At 37.1% G+C, this 19,224-nt stretch overlaps 1 protein-coding gene across 1 annotated transcript in view; it reads left to right on the top strand.

Moving 5' to 3' along the window:
- Positions 1 to 19,106, top strand: part of LOC127441689 (divergent protein kinase domain 1A) — a 22,353-nt gene extending 3,247 nt beyond the window's left edge. The window contains exons 2-5 of the mRNA XM_051699351.1: positions 12,413 to 12,547; positions 12,814 to 12,921; positions 13,039 to 13,215; positions 16,319 to 19,106. Of these exons, the coding sequence (XP_051555311.1) occupies positions 12,413 to 12,547; positions 12,814 to 12,921; positions 13,039 to 13,215; positions 16,319 to 17,131 (1,233 nt within the window). The 3' untranslated portion in view covers positions 17,132 to 19,106. The remainder of the gene's footprint in view (positions 1 to 12,412; positions 12,548 to 12,813; positions 12,922 to 13,038; positions 13,216 to 16,318) is intronic.
- The last annotated feature ends 118 nt before the right edge of the window (positions 19,107 to 19,224 follow it).

Genomic DNA, 19,224 nt, shown 5'->3' with positions numbered 1-19,224 from the left:
TTTTGTTCAGTTTAGTTGTAAGACATCAGTCCACATTTCATTTGATTTTTCATCATAAATATTGTTATAAATTGTAAACAAATACTAATGATGATAGTAATAATAATAAATTGTTATTAATATTATTATTATTGACTTTTAATTTTAATTTTAAATACAACAGTGATATATTTAAATTGTGCACTTTTTAAACCCTCATGCTATTATTTTGACATTCTGAACTCTCCAGGAAGTCCTGTATGTGTCTGTGTGTAGGCAAGTTCACAGTGGTTTAATTCGCTCCTTATTCAAATTGTGGTAAAATGCATATCCGGTGCCGTTCTAAATGCATATTATAAGTGAACCAAACTATTGAGTATCTACATCTGAGATGCTGTTCTTGAGTAGCACTTAAATATTGCACCCTGCTGTGACGTGCTAAAAACAGCCTGTGCGTGAGTTTGTGTCAACAGAGCAGCACCATTCACTAATGCGCTGGCGCTGCGCATACTATATATTTACTTATTAAATACAGCCTTTTGTGATTCACAGAGCTATCGCACGAGTCATATGAACTACTTTAATGGTGTTTTTATGGTTCATTTATTTCATTTTTGGAGCTTGACAGTAACGAGCATGACTAACACAGAGTATCAGATTTGGATCGGGCTCGTCGGGCCAATACCCGATCCATCTAAAAACGTCAGTATCGGAGCTGATACCGATCTAGGTATCGGATCAGTGCATCCCTACTTAAAAGTAATCCATAAGACTCCAATGGTTAAATCCATGCCTTCTGAAGTGTTCTAATTGGTTTTAGGTGAGAACAGACTAAAATCTAACTCCCTTTTTCACTATACGACTTGCCATTGCAGTCTCTAGGCAGTAGGCACCATCATGATTTCAAGCTCGATTACACTTCCTAGTGGTTGATGCATGCCCAGAGCGCTAGATGGCACTAGGAAATGTAATCGAGCTTGAAATCATGATCATAATCAATTTATAGTGAAAAAAGAAGTTACATTTTGGTCTGTTCTCACCCAAAACCGATTGGATCACTTCAGAAGACACTGATTTAACCACTGAAGTCTTAAGGATTACTTTTATGCTGCCTTTATGTGCTTTTTGGAGCTTCAAAGTTTTGATCACCATTCTGTTGCATTATATGGACCTACAGAGCTGAAATTTTCTTCTAAAAATCTTTGTTTGTATTCTGCAGAAGAAAGAAAGTCATACACATCTGAAATGGCCTGAGGGTGAGAAATCATGAGAGAATTTTCATTTTGGGTTAAATTATTCCTGTAAATGCATTACTACTAGTGTCTAGTTTGTCAGGGAAGAAGGTTTTTCAGACTGTTGTGAACACCTTCTTTTGTCTCTCCTCTCTTATCTTTGTCCTTTCCAGATTTTAATTCAGTGTCATTATCTGAAATCCTTTTGAAAGCTTTGCTAAAGGTACACCCTCCTTTTACAGTTTGTAAAGTTTTAGGGATGGGCATTTTCGTGTAAATTCGTAATTGAGTACTCTAACCCACACACACAAAAAAAAGAGTACCTGATTACTCGTAAATTAAATTGCACGTTAAAATAACACGTATGACACATACGTGAATATTTGTAGTTTTTTTATTCACGTTTCCAAGATCAGTTTCAAAATAAGATAACTTCAACAAAATTTTCTTTTCTTTTGGGAAAAAAAAAGAAAAGAAGGAAAACAAAAAAGATTTAAAAAAGCATCAGTAAAAAACATTTGCACTCACCTGGAGCTTCCATAGAAACCAATACTGACGGCATGAGGGTAATGCACTTACATAAACTCTGAGTCTACATAAAGACTATCACATTTTTATCATTTCACATGTTATTACTCAGAAAAACAAGTGGTGAAAGTTAGCTTTTTATAAAATGCGCTCTGTGTTAAGAGATTAAACAACATACACACATACTGGTCTGATAAGCTTCCGAGTTCCTCATATCTTTCCACCATAAAAGCAGATCCTCATCTGTTGGTTTGCATGACTCCCAAGAAGAACAGAATACCAATGAAGCAGAATTCAGTAAGGATCAAAATATTATATGTATTGCCTTAATATATCTTGGCTTAGCTTTAGAAGCACAGATGCCATGACATATCTTCACTCATTCAACACCTCAACAACACGTATCCACAGCGTCCCCCAGTGGACTCAATTGTGACTGTGAGATTTGATGAGAGATTTAAATGGGAAAGAGTGTAATTCAGCGCTGACCACTCCATGGAAATGCAGAAAGGAAAATTAATTTGCAATATGCAAGTAGTGTTTTTACCACTCGAGTAGCTGGTGCAGAACAAGTACTCGATTACTTGTGCATATCCCTATTCCGTTTACTCGCTTTCCCCAAGTGAAGAGACTCAATATATCTCCGAGATATTCTGTTTCTCTTTCAGAACAGGCTAGGGTTTGATGATGTGCTTTGATGCACAGCCTTTTTGTAAGCAGAGACAGACACAGCCACTTGCAAGGATGATTAATGTTGTGAAACACATGAATTGCAGGGACGTGTAACTCAATGACACTTGGCAGCCACACACAACAGCTGTATCAAAAATGTGAAAATTAAGGTGTGCATGTGCTTGAGTGAATCACATCAGAGGGAATCAGCAACATGATGAAATGACTCGAGCTCACTGCTGACAGTGCCAGAGCTAGTGCTTCCAAGCGGGAATGCTGACACTAGTCTGGAAAGCACCAGGCCGTTTCAGCAGAATGGTTCATGACAAGCATTTGGCACAATGAGTTAGAACAGAGAGCATGTAGCATCACAGTCATCTGATGCTACAAATAAATGATGGACTCACTGTTGACTTGTGAAAATAGAACTGGCTGCACTGGAGGGATATCCTACCTTATTTATTTTTCGTCCCTGCCTTTTTAGACAAAGGTACAGTAAATAAAGGCTTTTCCGTAATTGGTCATCAGAGGCTTAAAGTGAACATGAAGTGGGATTCACAACTCATTTTATTTCTGTAATGTAACATTTGTCTGAGTACAACAAGAAAACAAAAAAGTCAAGTAAAAATTTGAGTTTATCCATTTGTACGGAGCCCCTTGGAGGACAGTGCGGGAATTTTTTTCTCTGAAATAGTTTTATTTGCCCTCGCAATAAATTTACAATGATTTTACTACAGTAACCATATTTTAACCATGATATTCATAGTGAACCCATAGTTATAATACAGGAAATATTTGTAGTAAAACCAACCACAAGATTAACCATGGTTAATCTATAGTAAAACCATGATTACTACAGTATATGGATACAGTGTACTGTATTAAAACCATGGTGTCCGCCAAAAAACAATGATTACTTAGTTACCATTTATATTACTATAGTAAAACCATGATTTCTACCAAAAACATGGTTACTACATGGTTACTACCTAATTGTTTACAGTGTTGCTTTACCTCTGAATAAATTTACCATTGTTTTGCAACAGTAATACTGTAGTAACCGTGATTGTTGTAACCACGTTATTTTGGTGGAAAGGTCAAGTTCATCAAATCTTTTTTTATAGCCTTTATTTCATTAAATTAATGTGTTAACTATTGGCAAGATTTTTAGAAAGGCTACATTACATACAACAGAAGCCTAAAACATAGCTATTTAGCTTGTGGTTAACGTTAACCTGCTGCCCCCGTGACCTGTAGAGGCAGAGCAAGTTTGCAAATGAAAGCAAGATTTTGATGAATGGTTACAAAGACATTTTTTCTTTTAAATATGCTCTGATGAGTTGTATACAATATGAATCAGGATCATGCATTAAGAAAGTAAATAGCATCTATTTTGATAAGTGGTCAACCAATACAGGTTTTTCAATAGCCCATGCCTATATAGATATTGATTGATTGATTGATACTTTATTGTCTGATTTCTCAGAAATTTGACTTGCGCCAGATGTACATGCTTCTCACCATCATATAAATACAATAAAACACACACTCATCATAACAGGACAGTTAGCCCAATTTACTGACATAAAATGGAGTTACAAATACACTTTCTGCATAGCAGAGGGGAGAAATACAATTCTAGATATCTAAAATAAATATCTAAAAATATCTAGAGTGTAAGATAGCCAATATAAATGTAGATAAACATAATACAAAATTGAAGCTTCAAAAGCACATTAAGGCAGCATAAAAGTAATCCATACAACTGCAGTGGTTTAATCCATGTCTTCAGAAGAGATATGATAGGTGTGGGTGAGAAAATGATCAATATTTAAGTAATTTTTTACTATAAATCTCCACTTTCACTTTCACATTCTTCCTCTTGTTTTTGGCAATTCACATTCTTTGTGCATGTTGCCACTTACAGGGCAGGGAGGAGAATTTATAGTAAAAAAGGACTTAAATATTGATCCGTTTCTCACCCATCCCTATCATATCGCTTCTGAAGGCATGGATTTAATCACTGGAGTCGTATGGATTGCTTTGCTTTGATGCTGCCTTTAAATGCTTTATGGAGTTTCAAAGTTCTGGCCACCATTCACTTGCATTGTGAGGATCTACAGAACTGAGATATTCTTCTAAATCTTTGTTTGTGTTCAGCAGAATAAAAAAAAGTCATACACATCTGGGATGGCATGAGGGTAGGTAAATGATTAGAGAATTTTCATTTTTGGGTGAACTGTCCCTTTAAACTCTATTGTTTGTTAAATTAGCATAGTTTTTGGATTTGAATGAAATGTCAGGGCAACAATGAACGAGGACACTTGTACTCTGAGATATCAATGCTAGACATTATCTTTACCCTCAATCTTTTCAGATAATTTAAGTTTATGGTGTTACCCATTTGTTTTGCAAATATGGGTGCAGATAGATTGAGCTTACCATGAAGAAACTCTGGTTTAAATAATACCTTACATACAGACTTGCAAAACACCTGTTGCAGATTTTGTGAATGAAGCAAACAAAGTGTACTTCTTAGCATTGTGTCTCTCAGATTGGCTCTGAATAGGGATGACAGATTGATTTCTGAAACCAGACCCAAGGCTACATATGTCTGGAATAACTTCTGAGTTAATTGTTCAAGGTTCAGGACATTGGATGCAAAAGCAGTTGATTAAGTAGGATCACCAGTCACTGAGAGGTAGAGGTCTGCAGCAGTTCTTTTCATATGGAGAAGTTTTTGCGAAGAAGGGAAACTTTATTCATAGTAATCTGAAGGTTTGAGCTGGTCATAGATTTACAGCTCAGACAGTGACACCACCCTCATTGTCCTCAGTGACATGTCTGCTCGCTCCAAAGACACACAAACTAGCGTGATTTGGCAGGAAGGGGCCTAGTCTGAAACAAGCTCCATTGAGACATTTGCACTGGGCTTCAGCCATTTTCCTCAGTGACTTTATTGCCTCATCAGACACATCTGGACAGTGTTTTCTTTTGGAAATGATGTCCTCCTCCTGTTTGAGTTCATATCCAAGACATGATTTCACCACAGGTTCTTTTTTAGAAGGATTTTAACCGCTGTAGCAACTTCTTAAACACCTAAAATACAAATCCTGGTTTATGCTGGTTTTGCTGATTTGGTGATGGTTTAAATAGTGACCATCATATCCATGGTGTTCACCTTCAAAAAAAGCTTTTCACCCAGTATGGTCATTTGTGGTGAAGCTGTTTGACCAAAAAAGTCTTGCAGGTAAAGCTAGTAAGAACTGGTGGAGAAACAAGCATCTAAAACATATAATTTTATAATCTGGTAATTCCTGTTGTTCCGCTATAGTGGGAAGCAGATTCTCCTTTCTCCCGAATTTGACGTACAGCCAACTCCTGGTGAACAAGGTTTGAAATGAACATCCGCCAAATGCAGATTTTTCATGCAGAGCATTTTTCTGATGTACCAGCCACTGTGGAAGGCGATCTGTAAGACTTCTCGGAGTGATATATTACAAGAAATTAGACACAAAGACACGCGACTGACGAAACGTGATTATATTTTGAAGAACAAACGAAAGAAAAGCCGCCAGTGCGCATCTGATTTTATATGTGCGCAGTGAGCTCTACTATACATGAGTGCAATGAAAGTGCTTCTCCTAGACACGCACATGCATAGAGTTCTGGGCTTTGTTTCCCAGTAACTATTGATCTTAGCTGTTAAGAGCATTTTCTACGAGGGATTTTATGAACGTTTGTTATTTTTTATGTGCACCCAGGGTGTGATATAGCCCCCTCCACCTGCAAAATGCAACAAGCCTCAATCCAGCTTGCAAGCTCCTCCTCCAAATGTATTTCATGTGTGAGTAATTTTGCTCGTCTACCCACAACAGGTGGTTGACCTGTAAGACGTCTCGGAGTGACGCATGACAAGAAATGCTGTTAGTCAAAAAGACGCACTTGAAGAAACACTGATAGCAAATGGGGCTGTTGGAGACGGTAAATGTTTGGATTTGGGGAGGTGGTTATATATAAGATTTTTTAATCACTTCGTTACTTTAATAGCTTTTTTTGTTTCATTTAAAGTGCAATTTGAATTTAGAAATGTCTTTTAAGTTTTTCGTGTTTCAGTAAATTAATGTAATTTTTAAAGCAAAATCAATAAAGCAACTGACCTTGGGGGTTGACTATATAATCGGATATTGCGATATTTTAAATGCAGTTATCATTAAAATATTTTTTACATATCGCTCAGCCCAAAAGCGAAGTTAAATTCTTCATGAACAATTGTAAAATGAAGTAATTTTATGGAGAGACTCACAAACACGTGTACTCAGTTCCATATTGCAACGTTACTTATGCATATTTGTTTGTTTTTGAGTAGTCTATGGGCAATATAAACATTTATTTTATTGAAAAACTTTGTTTTTGAAAATAGTAAATTATTCGTTTGTGGTATGGCTCTTTCGAAAAAAATGCATCAACCAAAAATAAAAAAATTGACTCCTTAGTGAAAAAAGTTGAAAAATTGTTGCATAAATAATACATAACATAAATGATTTCTTTTACCAATCATTTTATTTATTTTACATGAAAATAATAGTTCATTAAATGCTAAGAAGTTGAGAAATCAAATAGTTCTGCATGATAGTAATTATTATAATAATATATACTGTATATTTATAAATAATATAATAATAATTAACTCGCTACTCCCAATAACGCACAGATGATAAGCGAAATAAACATATTTAGAACAGAAACAAAATCCCTCAAAAGGCAATAATAACTCTTTGAATTATTTTATTTAAAATAGTAAAGGTAAATATGCTGTTGTGTGATCTATTAAGAACAAAGTGTCTGAAACATTCTTTGTTACATAGAAGAATAAAATGGTGTTCTTTTATCATTTTCAGATTTACCTGCCCCTGTACTCTTTTAAAGTAATTCACTATTTTTGTTTGTGATCTGCCATTACAAAAGAAGAAGACGACGCTGCCTGATTCTGATCAGCAGACAGAAATATGCTGCCAGATCGTTGGACGTTTTGCCGGTAAAAGTTTGGCTTCTACGCAATAAGGAAGGCTATAAGTTATAATCTGACCAACATGATGTAGCGTTTGGTCACGCTACACCGCTACTTGCTGGGAAAGTAGTTCGCTACTGGAAAAGCTACTCTGTTTTAAAAGCAGCTGAGCTACTGTCAAGCTACTGAAAAATGTAGTTAAGTTAGTAGCGTTGCTACATGTAGTTAGCTACTCCCCAACACTGGGACTAGGAAAGTGATGTGTGGTCTCAATTTTCTGGATCTCCAAGCATCATATGAGAGTAATTATGAGAGGTTGACTGATGTACGAGTCACAAAGGAGAATATTTCAGACAAATCTAATTTGGACTATCAGTCACTGAGGCATAAGCGGAGCCAAACCTGTAATCACGTCTGATGGAAACCACCATTTACCATTTATTCATAGTTAATGAAATACAAAATGCAGTGCACTCCTATAAAATATAATTGGAATTTTTTAGTTATGATAGGAAATAAAATCTGAGCTTGCCATTTCAGCAGTACTACATCTCAAGCCCACATAATGTGTCCTTCGCTGCTTTATATGAGTCACATTCTTAATCTTAGGGAGCAACTGGTCTTAAACCTCTCGTATTTTTACCTAAGGTAATGTAAAAAAGAAGGTTATCTGGATAATTTTCTATCCGTTCCGGAGTGGAACTTCAGTAAATTGCCCTTGAAGGTCTCTGCGTTGCTCTGTCTTTTCTGAGCGCTGAAGTGAATCAATTATTGTTAATTCACACATTTAATTCCGTTATTCATTTTATCTGACTCCAATTTTATATTAATCTGACTCCAATTTTAAGTTGACCTCTAATTTATATTTAAGCTCTAACTAATTTCTGATCATTCTTTTAATTTAACATTTTTAGGTTATTGATTACTCTAAATCCTCTTCTATTCATTGTCCTTTTGATCTTTGGAGACTTACGCCGGCCGTTATTAAATTACGTAAACCTCCCGAAAATGGATAGCCAGTTCTGTTCTTAGTCAGTGGTTGTAGGGTTAACTAATATCGTCTGGTTTGGCTTTTCTCATAACCAGACGATATTGCCGCTTAGTCACCTACATACAACTTGCTAAGATGGGCGGTGAGCAGTGACTGAGAGTCTTTAAATGGCTTTCTCCTACCCGGTTGTCCTGAGTGGTTTCTCCTATATTAAAGCTCCAGTATGGTCTACCCTGGTCTAATGAAATTCAAATCCTACCCGGCTGTCCTAGGTGGTTGGCCTACCCGGCTGTCCTAGGTGGTTGTCCTACCCGGCTGTCCTAGGTGGTTGTCCTACCTGGTTGTCCTGAGTGGTTTAAATTCAAACTGAGAGTCTTTAAATGGCTTCCTCCTATATTAAAGCTCCAGTAATGATATAAATGATTTCAGAGGAATTCAGAATAAATCAAATAATAACAATTTATTTGTCAGGTAGGATATAAAACATTGTTGCAGAAATTCAAATCAAAGCCAATTTCACATGATCAGAATAAACAAGCATTACTAAAAATAAAAGACAAGTCAAAGAAACATACCTGACAAAACTACATGCAGCGGTACAGCATGGGAGATCTGTATACAGATTCCCAGAACTTCATGCCAACTTTCCTTAAATATCTAGACAGAATAAACATTGTATACCAAATGGTATTATCCTTTGAACAATGAGGATTTGGGGGTGAATGGGTTCTTGACTTCCCGGGGTTTAACCTTGTTAACATAACGAAGATCATTTCAACTGTAGGTCAAGGAGGGGGAGACACCTCCAGAATTATGCAGTATTTGGCAAAGACCTTATAACTTTGTTACCATTAGTTTTATCAACATGGGAAAGAGACCACTATACCAGTCGCACAGAGACCTCTTAAATGATATCAAACACATACAGTTGCATTCTTTGTTTTCATGGTATTTGTTATATTTTTACATATAAATCTTGTGTCTTTTGTGTTGGTCCAGAGCTGATGAAGGGGAGAAGGGGGAGAGAGAAGGGGGGGCAGCAAGGTGATTTGCAATTTATCACACTGTGGTGATATTCAGGTGTAGATTTCAGCTTTTGTGAGAGAGTTCTATGACGTTGATTCTCGCAGAGTTCTTTGACTTTTACCGGAAATGGCGCCTTTTGGTTGTAGACATTCTGGTGCCAGCCTTACAGTAACAACATCTGTTTTTTACAAAGACAGATCATTTTAAGATCCATGAAAATATAGCAGAGCTAAAGGAATAGATCATCCAAAAATTTAAATTCTGCTATCATCTACTTACCCTCACATCGGTCCAAACCCTTTCCTCTTCCGTAGAATGAAAAAGGGCATATGTTGCTGAAGGTCCAAGCTACTCTTTTCCATACGATGAAAGCGAATGGTGATTTGGACTGTCAATCTCAAAAAGGACAAATAAGTACCGTAAAGGTGCCGTAAAAGTAATCCAAGTCTTTTAAAGCCGTGCAAAAAGCTTTGTGAGATGAATAGAGCATATTTTCAAGTCTGACTGAAAATCTTTGCTTCTGCCCTAGATCTCAAATTTCATTTGTGCTTGAGATTAAAAGTGAATAAAAATATAAACTTGGTTTAGAAAATTATTACCACTTAATAATCATTATAATTATTAATACAATTTAAATATTAATTACATTATTAATTATTTACCAGTATTACAACTTGATTATATCTGTTCTATTTATTCTGCTTATTTAAATTGCATACTTGCCTTTGCACTCTTCACCCAGCACCTCATTACACACCCATCATGTATACATACTGTTGCATATTGTTTTAATATTTATGCATTTCAATTTCATAACAAAATTCCATCAGATTGAATTGAGTAATCTGTAATAAACTAAACTAAAAATAAATAATAATAAAAATATTTTAAGTTTTATTAGTTTTGGGGTCCTGGGTAGCTCAGCAAGTAAAAGATGCTGACTACCACACCTGGAGTCAGGGCGTGCTGAGTGACTCCAGTCAGGCTTCCTAAGCAACCATTTGGCCCGGTTGCTAGGGTGGGTAGAGGAACATTGGGTTAACCTCCTCGTGGTCGCTAAAATATGGTTCTCGCTCTCAGTGGGGCGCATGGTGAGTTGTGCGTGGATGCCGCGGAGAATAGCATGAGCCTCCACACACGCTAGGTCTTCGTGGTGACGCACTCAACAAGCCACGTGATAAAATGCATGGATTAACGGTCTCAGATGCGGAGGCAACTGAGATTCGTCCTCCGTCACTCAGATTGAGGCAAGTCACTACGCCACCATGAGGTCTTAGAGCGCATTGGGAATTGGACATGCCAATTAAAAAAAAAAAAAAAAGGTTTATACGTTTTTAACATTTTGTTAAACATTACACAATTCAATTTGACGGAATTTTATTATTAAATTGAAATATGTAAAACTAGGCTAATTTTTTTTTTTATAATGTGTATTGTATTGCCATTGTGTATTGTATACTGTATGTACATATGTATTGTATATTGTATGCATATTGTGATTTTGTTTTGGAACTCCCCAAAGCAAATTCCTTGAAGTGTAGCTTACTCGAACTAATAAACTTGATTCTGATTCTGAAAGAAACCTCAGTTTTTTGGCTGCAGTGTTGCGTACTGCACATGTGGCATCAGCTGCAAAGTCGGTATCTGCACTGGTGACAATGTGACACTAACTTGTCCTCAACTACTATATCTAATGCTGTTACAACTAACCCAGTAAACTTATGTTGCCATATTTTTCATATATTTACATACTCATCCAATTAAAAGCATAAAGGTCTTCTTAAAGGGATAGTTCACCCAAAAATGAAAATTCCCCCATCATTTACTCACCTTACACTATCCAAGATATGTATGACTTTCATTCTTCTGCTGAATGAAGATTTTCAGAAGAATATTTCAACTCTGTAGGTCCATACAGTGCAAGTAAATGGTGACCAAAACTTTGAAGATCCAAAAGGGACATATATGACTCCAGTGGTTAAATCCATATCTTCTAATAATTGGTGTCGGTGAGAAACAGATCAATATTTTAGTCCTTTTTTTACTGAAAATCTACACTTTCACATTCAGCCACCTACTTGTCGGTAATAGTAAAAAAGGACTTAATAGTAAAAAAGGACTTAAATATTGATTCTCACCCACACCTATCATATCGCTTCTGAAGATATGGATTTGACCACCAGAGTTTTATGGATTCCTTTTATGCTGCCATTATGTGCATTTTGGACCTTCTGAGTTCTGGCCACCATTCACTTGCATTGTTAGAGCCTAAACAGCTGAAATATTCTTCTAAAAATCTTCGTTCAGCAGATGATAGAAAGTCATACGCATCTGGGATGGCATGACGGTGAGTAAAGGATGAGAAAATTTTAATTTTGGGGGGAACTATCCTTTATAGTTGTAGTTTATATAATTTTGCCCCCATGTGCAAGAAAACTGACAGAAACACTCTCTAGGCTGTCTATCAATGGGATCATTACATTTAGGCTAGTTAACTTATCAGATCAATTTTGATCTTGCTTTAGCTAAGTGCTCTCAGATTTTAGCTGTTCTCATTTCATGACCCATTGGCTGGTAGTTAGCAATTAGGTAGTTAATTGGCTGTTGCTAGTGGTTTTTCTCTGGGTATAATTGAGGTTCTATAGGTTGCTTCAGTGCCGGTTCTAGCTTGTATGGCACCCTTGGCGAAACCCGCTTCAACACGCAACACGTGGGGGGGGGTTGCCTCGTGCCGCCATGGGCAACTGCACATTTCGCCCATGCCTAAATCCGCTACTGGGCTGCTTGATCTTTCCTTGGTAACAGTGCTTGTTCTATGATGACATTTTCGTGTTGTGAAATTTGACGGAACAAAACACTGAGTAATTATTTGACTCCTCACACTCAGTAAAGTGTTGCATTTAATTTGAGCATTGACTGGGTTAAAGTTCACATACTGAGGCTTATGTTTGCTGTTTGCTTATCCTCCCTCAGGCTCGCCTGTCTTATATTCGAGTGAAGTATCTCTTCCTCACTTGGCTTGCGGTGTTTGTGGGCAGTTGGGTTGTGTATGTGCAATACTCTACTTACACTGAGCTGTGCAGGGGACGAGAATGCAAAAACATCATTGTAAGTATGGGCCTCTCGGTCAGTAACTCATTTTTTTTTCTTTAAGTTTCAGTCGACTGTGTAGCTTAATTCAATATAAAACCAGTGGAAACTGATGAAAGTACATGTATCTTTCTAACTCCACAGCACTGCTAATGGGGTGAAGATGTTTCTTCTGTTTTTGAGCATAAGCCATCACACAACAGGTGTTTGGCTTGTAATGCCTCCACTTAATTTATGAAATGTCAGTTTAATGCTCATTGAAACTGCTCTTCCCTTTCCAATAGTGTGAGAAATACAGTAAGGGTATTATTGACGGCTCTGCCTGTAGCAGCCTATGTGAAGAAAGCTCATTGTACTTTGGACGGTGCCTCTCCACCAAGCCAAACAATCAGGTATGGCTCCTGAGATAATTTTTGTGTCCCATGGGCCCTAAAACCACATACATCCCAATACACTTATCTTGAGGTCACGCTTAACAGTGTGTTCCTCTTCTGCTCTGTATTTCTCAGGTGTATACAAGCAGCTGGGGTGACCAGGATGGCGTCATTAAGTGTCAGCTGGGTGACGTCCTGCACTATGAGCTGGGAGAGGAACTGAGGCCAAAGAAAGAGATAGCACTCTTTGACAAACCCACTCGGGGAACCTCTGTAGAGAAGTTCAAAGAGATGGTTGCAAGTCACTTGAAGGTATGGACACTATTCTCTGATTTTTTTATTGGATTTTAAATGTGTGATCCAAAATTGACAGCTAAAGGCCCCAGCAAGTGCTTCTTCGTTCTTCGCTTGGAGCCAAAAAGAAGTTTGAAACAGCTGAGCAACGACATACTGTTTACTAGGATTAGTGTAAAAATATAGACTTTTCCGATGCGTCATGATTTCATTTGAACAATCTCAATATCAATTTTTAAATTTCAAAATCAATCTTTTACTCTATGCGCAACCCTCTGCTACAATGAGAAAATCACTCGCATTTGCAATTTAACACTATGCAACAAAACATGTCTGTGATTAGCCACTGGCTGTAAATGCTCAGATTTCACTCACCAGTGATTGTGTAGTGTAGTGAAATATTCAAGAGTGAGATCCTTTCACTGTGTGTTGAGAGTAAAAATTTAGTTTGACTCGTTCTGTGTGTCCAAAGATGAGATCCACACAACCCATTTGTCATTGAGTAATGTCTCTTCTAATACCCTTTCTGTTCTTTAGAGTCAGTTGTTGATCAAAAACAACAAAAAAGAAACATTTCATTGTAATCAGGCGTAGCACGGATGAGGTAAAGCCATTCGAGTCCTCTAGTTAGCATGCGCTCATTTACTTAAAGAGACAGTACCAGTTTGTAGCACGTGTTCAACAAATCAGTGTAAATACCTGTAAATAGTACAAACTATGCAAATAAACATGTAACAAAATATAATATATACAATATAATGTCATATTTTATTGATGGAATACATGGATTTGTAGCTAAAATATGACCAAATGGAATTTACAAAATTAAATTTAGTTAGAAGGTCCGCTGTGTAATTAACAGCATTAACTGGGAGATAATTTTTTTTCATATTTAATAAAAATATACTGAATATAACTGAAATATTCCCATATGAATCGATGTCGAACGTAATCGAATTGAAAACAAAATCGCATCGAGAGCTTGTGAATTGAATCAGGAAATCTGTATCAATACCCAACATTCAAACCATCGGCCACACCGCTGTGGGAGGTGTTTAGAGGCACATTTAAATATGAGGACGCTCAAAACTACATGTAAAACATGAACTAATATGACATTAAATTGTGTTATCAATAACTTCATGCCTTATTCTATGAGAAGAATTCACACAGGATCAGTAAAAGAAGTTGTTTTAACTACTTGATGATGATTTTAAGTAATATTTATGCTGTAGATAATGTGTAAATTGTCTTGTTTACATTCTGCATTCATGGTGCTAATGCACTAACACACTATACATTTACACTGCCATAATATGTACTGATTACTCCCTGTTATTGTAATTTATGATGATGACACTGATACTACTGCGAAGATGGGTGTGTATAAAGAGTGTTAATAGTCAGAATACAGGCAAAAGTATGATGATAAGAGAGGAATATCTTTCTTTGGGCAGATGTGTGAATGGCTTTCAGCCGTAGATGGCACATGAGTGAAGCAACATATCAAACAAATGGGCACTTAAGAGTATTTGAGTCCTTTTGTAGACTAATTAAACAAACAAACACATGCCATGTTCTTGGAAAATGTCTGTACACAAAATATCATACAGATGTAAGTTAGTTTGCACCAGCTGCATGCTGGTGTGTTCATATTGACTAGTCTTTTTAGCAAGTCAGTTCACTTCGTGGCCATCTCTGAAATGCTCCCAGGCAGGTTGGGCAGCTATTGTTCTATGTAAACAAGTGGCATACAAGTGCAGCTCCTATCTAATTGAATGGGGAAAGACCAAAATCTCCAATGTGGTTAGTCAAGATAATGATTAAAGAACATATTTCAAGTCAGCAGTAAAATCTGACAACACTGGTATCATATTTATTACACAAAAAAAGTTTTCCCAGCTTGTATAGCTAATGCGCATGCGCATTCTCGAGTTGTTTGACAGGTGATGTCTGTATCTAAAAAGTGATTGGCTCTTTTAACTGTAAGGATGGATTTCCTTTTCTACATCAGTTGATCATTGGGTGTTCCAATTTCTCCCATTAATTTTAACAGAAGAGGCCCGTATCTGCTAAATAGTCTCTGACAGGAATTAGCTGTTGGCCTCAAAGTAGGTGGAGCTCCATGTCACACCTACTGATGATATGGACCAATGGCAGTAAGAAGGCGTTTAGCAGCCTGAACAAAGTTTTCCTGAAAGTTTGCCCTGGTGAGCTGTTACCACCGAAACAAACTCAAAAATGCCTTAGTTTTGGTCAGATTTTGTTCTAAATGACGTTACACCCATTCGTTCTTCAAATTTTGTATGATTCTTGTGCTGGGGCCTTAAATCGCACATTAAGATTATCACAATTAAAGCACTAAGTCCCACAAAGTGTGAAGCACCTTCCTATAATGCTCATACCTCAAGCGTGTCATTCCAACTAGCATAGCCTGTCCACAAAAGCAACTGAAAGGTACAATGGACATTGTTATAGGTGCACTGATTTCTTTGGCTTTGTCGTTTCTTTTTTCATTGAAATCAGTTCATTGATATAAATTGTAGGATATGTATGAAATATTACTAATGTCACCAAATATCACTAATAATCACTAACTAAATGGTTAAGTTCGGAATAGCATACTTCCATACAACTCACTATTTCTGCTGGATCTGTTTATGTCAGAAATAAGTTTTATGATCGTATGCCATTGCGAATTTAGCCAATTTCTCATGACATCAATAAGTAAATTTACGTACACCTAGAAAAGATCGATTTCAGTCAGAATAAAACAATTATTTGTCTTTTTAAAATATGTAAACGCTTTAGTCTGCAAAAACCAGACTGGTAAGATTTTAGTCAAAGTCGGACTAAAAGACCTATGTTAGGTGATTGTAGTTCAGCTTTGTCCTGCATGTACATGTTAACTGAACCACAACTGGCCTTGGCATTGTGCACATGCTTGCTCTGAAAGACAGAGGTGACGCGTGACGTCTTTCCTTCAAATGTTGAATTACGCATTGTGTCATGGACACTTGGACAGCCAGATGTCTGTAGCTCGATTATAACTGGGCATGAAAATGTATTGAGTGCCAATTTAATTAATCTTTTGCTCACCCATCAATTTTTTTTCCTGAAGGCAAAAGTCGGAGAACAAGCAAACCTCTACAGTTTGGTGACGTTGATTCTCTCAGTGGCAGACAGCAACAAAGACGGCCTTATCTCTCTCCCAGAGGCCAAGTCTGCTTGGGCTTTGCTGCAGCTCAACGAGGTTCTGCTTGCGGTGGTCCTCCAGGGCCGCGAGCACACGCCTAGACTTTTAGGCTTCTGTGGGGACCTGTACATGGTGGAACGGGTGCCCCACGCACCATTATTTGGACTCAGCCTTCCATGGCCCATGGAGCTGTGGATGCCTACTGGGATGCGGCAAAGCATGGACCAGTGGTTCACACCTTCATGGCCCCGCAAGGCCAAAATCTTTATCGGTTTGCTGGAACTTATAGAAGACATCTTCCACGGTACCTTTGGAAGCTTCTTAATGTGTGACATGAGAGCCAGTACTTTTGGTTACACCGATCGCCATGACCTCAGACTGGTGGATGGGCGGCGTGTGGTAGCTGAAGAGGCCTTCAAACAGGCCATGATCCTCCAGCGCTGTGAGGAAGACGAGGACTGTGTTTATGGTGTGGACTGTAGGACTTCATGCAACCTTGCTGAACATCGTTGCACAGCCAAGGTGGCTCAGCCCAACCTGGCTAGGGCTTGTGGAGCATTGAAGGATTACCTCCTACGAGGAGTTCCCTTCCATCTTCAGGAAGAGCTGGAGAAGCAGCTGTACGCCTGCATGGCCCTCAAAGGTTCAGCCGAGCAGATGGAAATGGAACACTCGCTCATTCTCAACAACCTCAAGACACTGCTGTGGAAACAGATTTCACACACTAATGACTCATGAAGTACAATAAGCTACATTGGTGACAACATTGAGATTTTTGAATGTCTTTTCAGGGCTCAACAATAAGGATTTGTTTTTCTGCTTATCCAGCCAGTAATTCCGATTTTTTTTTTTTTCTTGCCCTGCCAACATTTTGACTGGCCCTGCCACAAAAAATAAATAAGACACATTCATTGTTTTTTAGCAACATATTTTATGAATCAAAATCATATATTCATATTTTTCATTTAATGTTATTTAAAAAAAATTATTGAAGATACTACAGATTATTTTAATTTTACTACAAATTTTAGTAGTAAAATTATCTGGACCCGCCACAAAAAAAGATGAATAAATTGTATTTTTAGGAACATATTTTATGCTTCAGAAAAATATATTAACATTTTTCATTTAATGTTACAATTTCTTGAAATATAAACAAATATTTGTGTTTTACTACAAATTACTTTTATTTTACTAAAATTTATTTTGAATTTGCAACAATAACTGGACATTATGCAACCATAATATAACTCCATGGAAACTATGAATTAATGCACCTACTTTTGCTGGAAATTTGGATGGAATTTGGTCCATAAATATTCCCACTATGTTTGATGCCCCTAAAACTATCACAAGTCTTTCTCGAAATTCGACAAAACCCTTATCTCTGTTAGCAAGCTTGATAATGATACCTTGCGGCATATTTAATTCACAAGAATAATGTTCTGCACATCACACAAAACAACATTTTTGTTGCAAATCCAATATCTCACCTCCTGTCTACTGAGATGCTTTCATCTGGCTAGTTTTTGAAGACAGTATAGATCCAACCTTTGTTGACTTTTATATCCCAAATTTAAACAGCGTGTGATGGAGCAGGTAAAATCAGAAATTAGTAATTGTCCCGTTGTAATTGTCAACTAATGACCCCATTTCTAGAGAGCAGAAGTCATTGTAGATTCTAAATATTTGTTCTGGTATGTCTAAAGCTCACTAGAAATAGTTGTAGGTCATTTTAGACATGACTTTATGGTGCCTTAAACAGTCTTTACAGGTACCTTCATATGCAAATCTTCTCCTCTGAAGTCACTGACTGATTGGGCAGTGAGGCATCAAGGCAGCTGCCTTAACTTTTGGACGCAGCCATAATGACAACCAGTACTGGCCCATTCTCTGACATTGGCCCAGGTCATCATTCCATCCTAATTGTTGAGCTCTGCTTTTGACAAGAGAATAAAATGCTGGAAGGAAAACTAATATTGCCTCCGTCTTGGTAGGCTCAAGAAGTGGCTTGTGATGATATTCAGTGCTGCTCTGATACTCTGATCTTAACAAGCCCTTTTAGAATTACAACAAATTATTCTCAGGCTCAACATTTGAGTAAAATTCACATTTCTGTTTTATGTTCATGTCTTAATACTTTGTCACACACAATTGATCTGTGATCTTGCTTCTTTTACGATTCCTTCAAATGTTCTGAAGGAGCAAATGATGATAACTCTGCATCCATTATTGGATGTTAACATAGAAAGCGAAAGAAATGCACTCGCCAACAACTGTGGTTGTATCAGTCTTGTACTGTAATGTTTTTCATTAATGAGCACAGCAAAAAGAGCCATTCTGAAATGGACACATGAATCAAATGCTTTGATATGCATGTTGCATTTTTATTTTCAATGCTTTCATGATCCAAATGTTTACAAGAGTGGGGTAAGGGAATGACATTGCATTGTTGGTTCATTTTCTTTTTTTCTTCAAATTATTGAATTGATCCCTTTGGTATGTTGGGTTCAGTCTGGACACATAAGGCATGTCACTTGATATGGTAAAGATGGTTGTATTATGTAAGCTAAAATAATATGAAATATGACGTCTGTCTTAACAGTCATGATTCATGATGTACTAATGAATGGAAGTGATAAATGGTGCTTAGGATGTTTTGGATTGCACATATACTTCAATTCATAACACATTGCTGCTGATTAAGAGTAAAATTGAGAATTGTATAAGATTTGATTGCATGACTTTGAAAATGTTTCAAATAATCCAGACTTTCAAAGTTTTTCCACTGTCAAATCTACAACTGATTCTTCTTACATGAAAGCAGGTGT

This window comes from Myxocyprinus asiaticus, chromosome 5 (assembly GCF_019703515.2).
Source record: "Myxocyprinus asiaticus isolate MX2 ecotype Aquarium Trade chromosome 5, UBuf_Myxa_2, whole genome shotgun sequence".
In the NCBI taxonomy this organism is placed as follows: domain Eukaryota; kingdom Metazoa; phylum Chordata; class Actinopteri; order Cypriniformes; family Catostomidae; genus Myxocyprinus; species Myxocyprinus asiaticus.
Note: the sequence above shows the minus strand (reverse complement) of the source record. Positions and strands in the feature narration are given on the sequence as shown.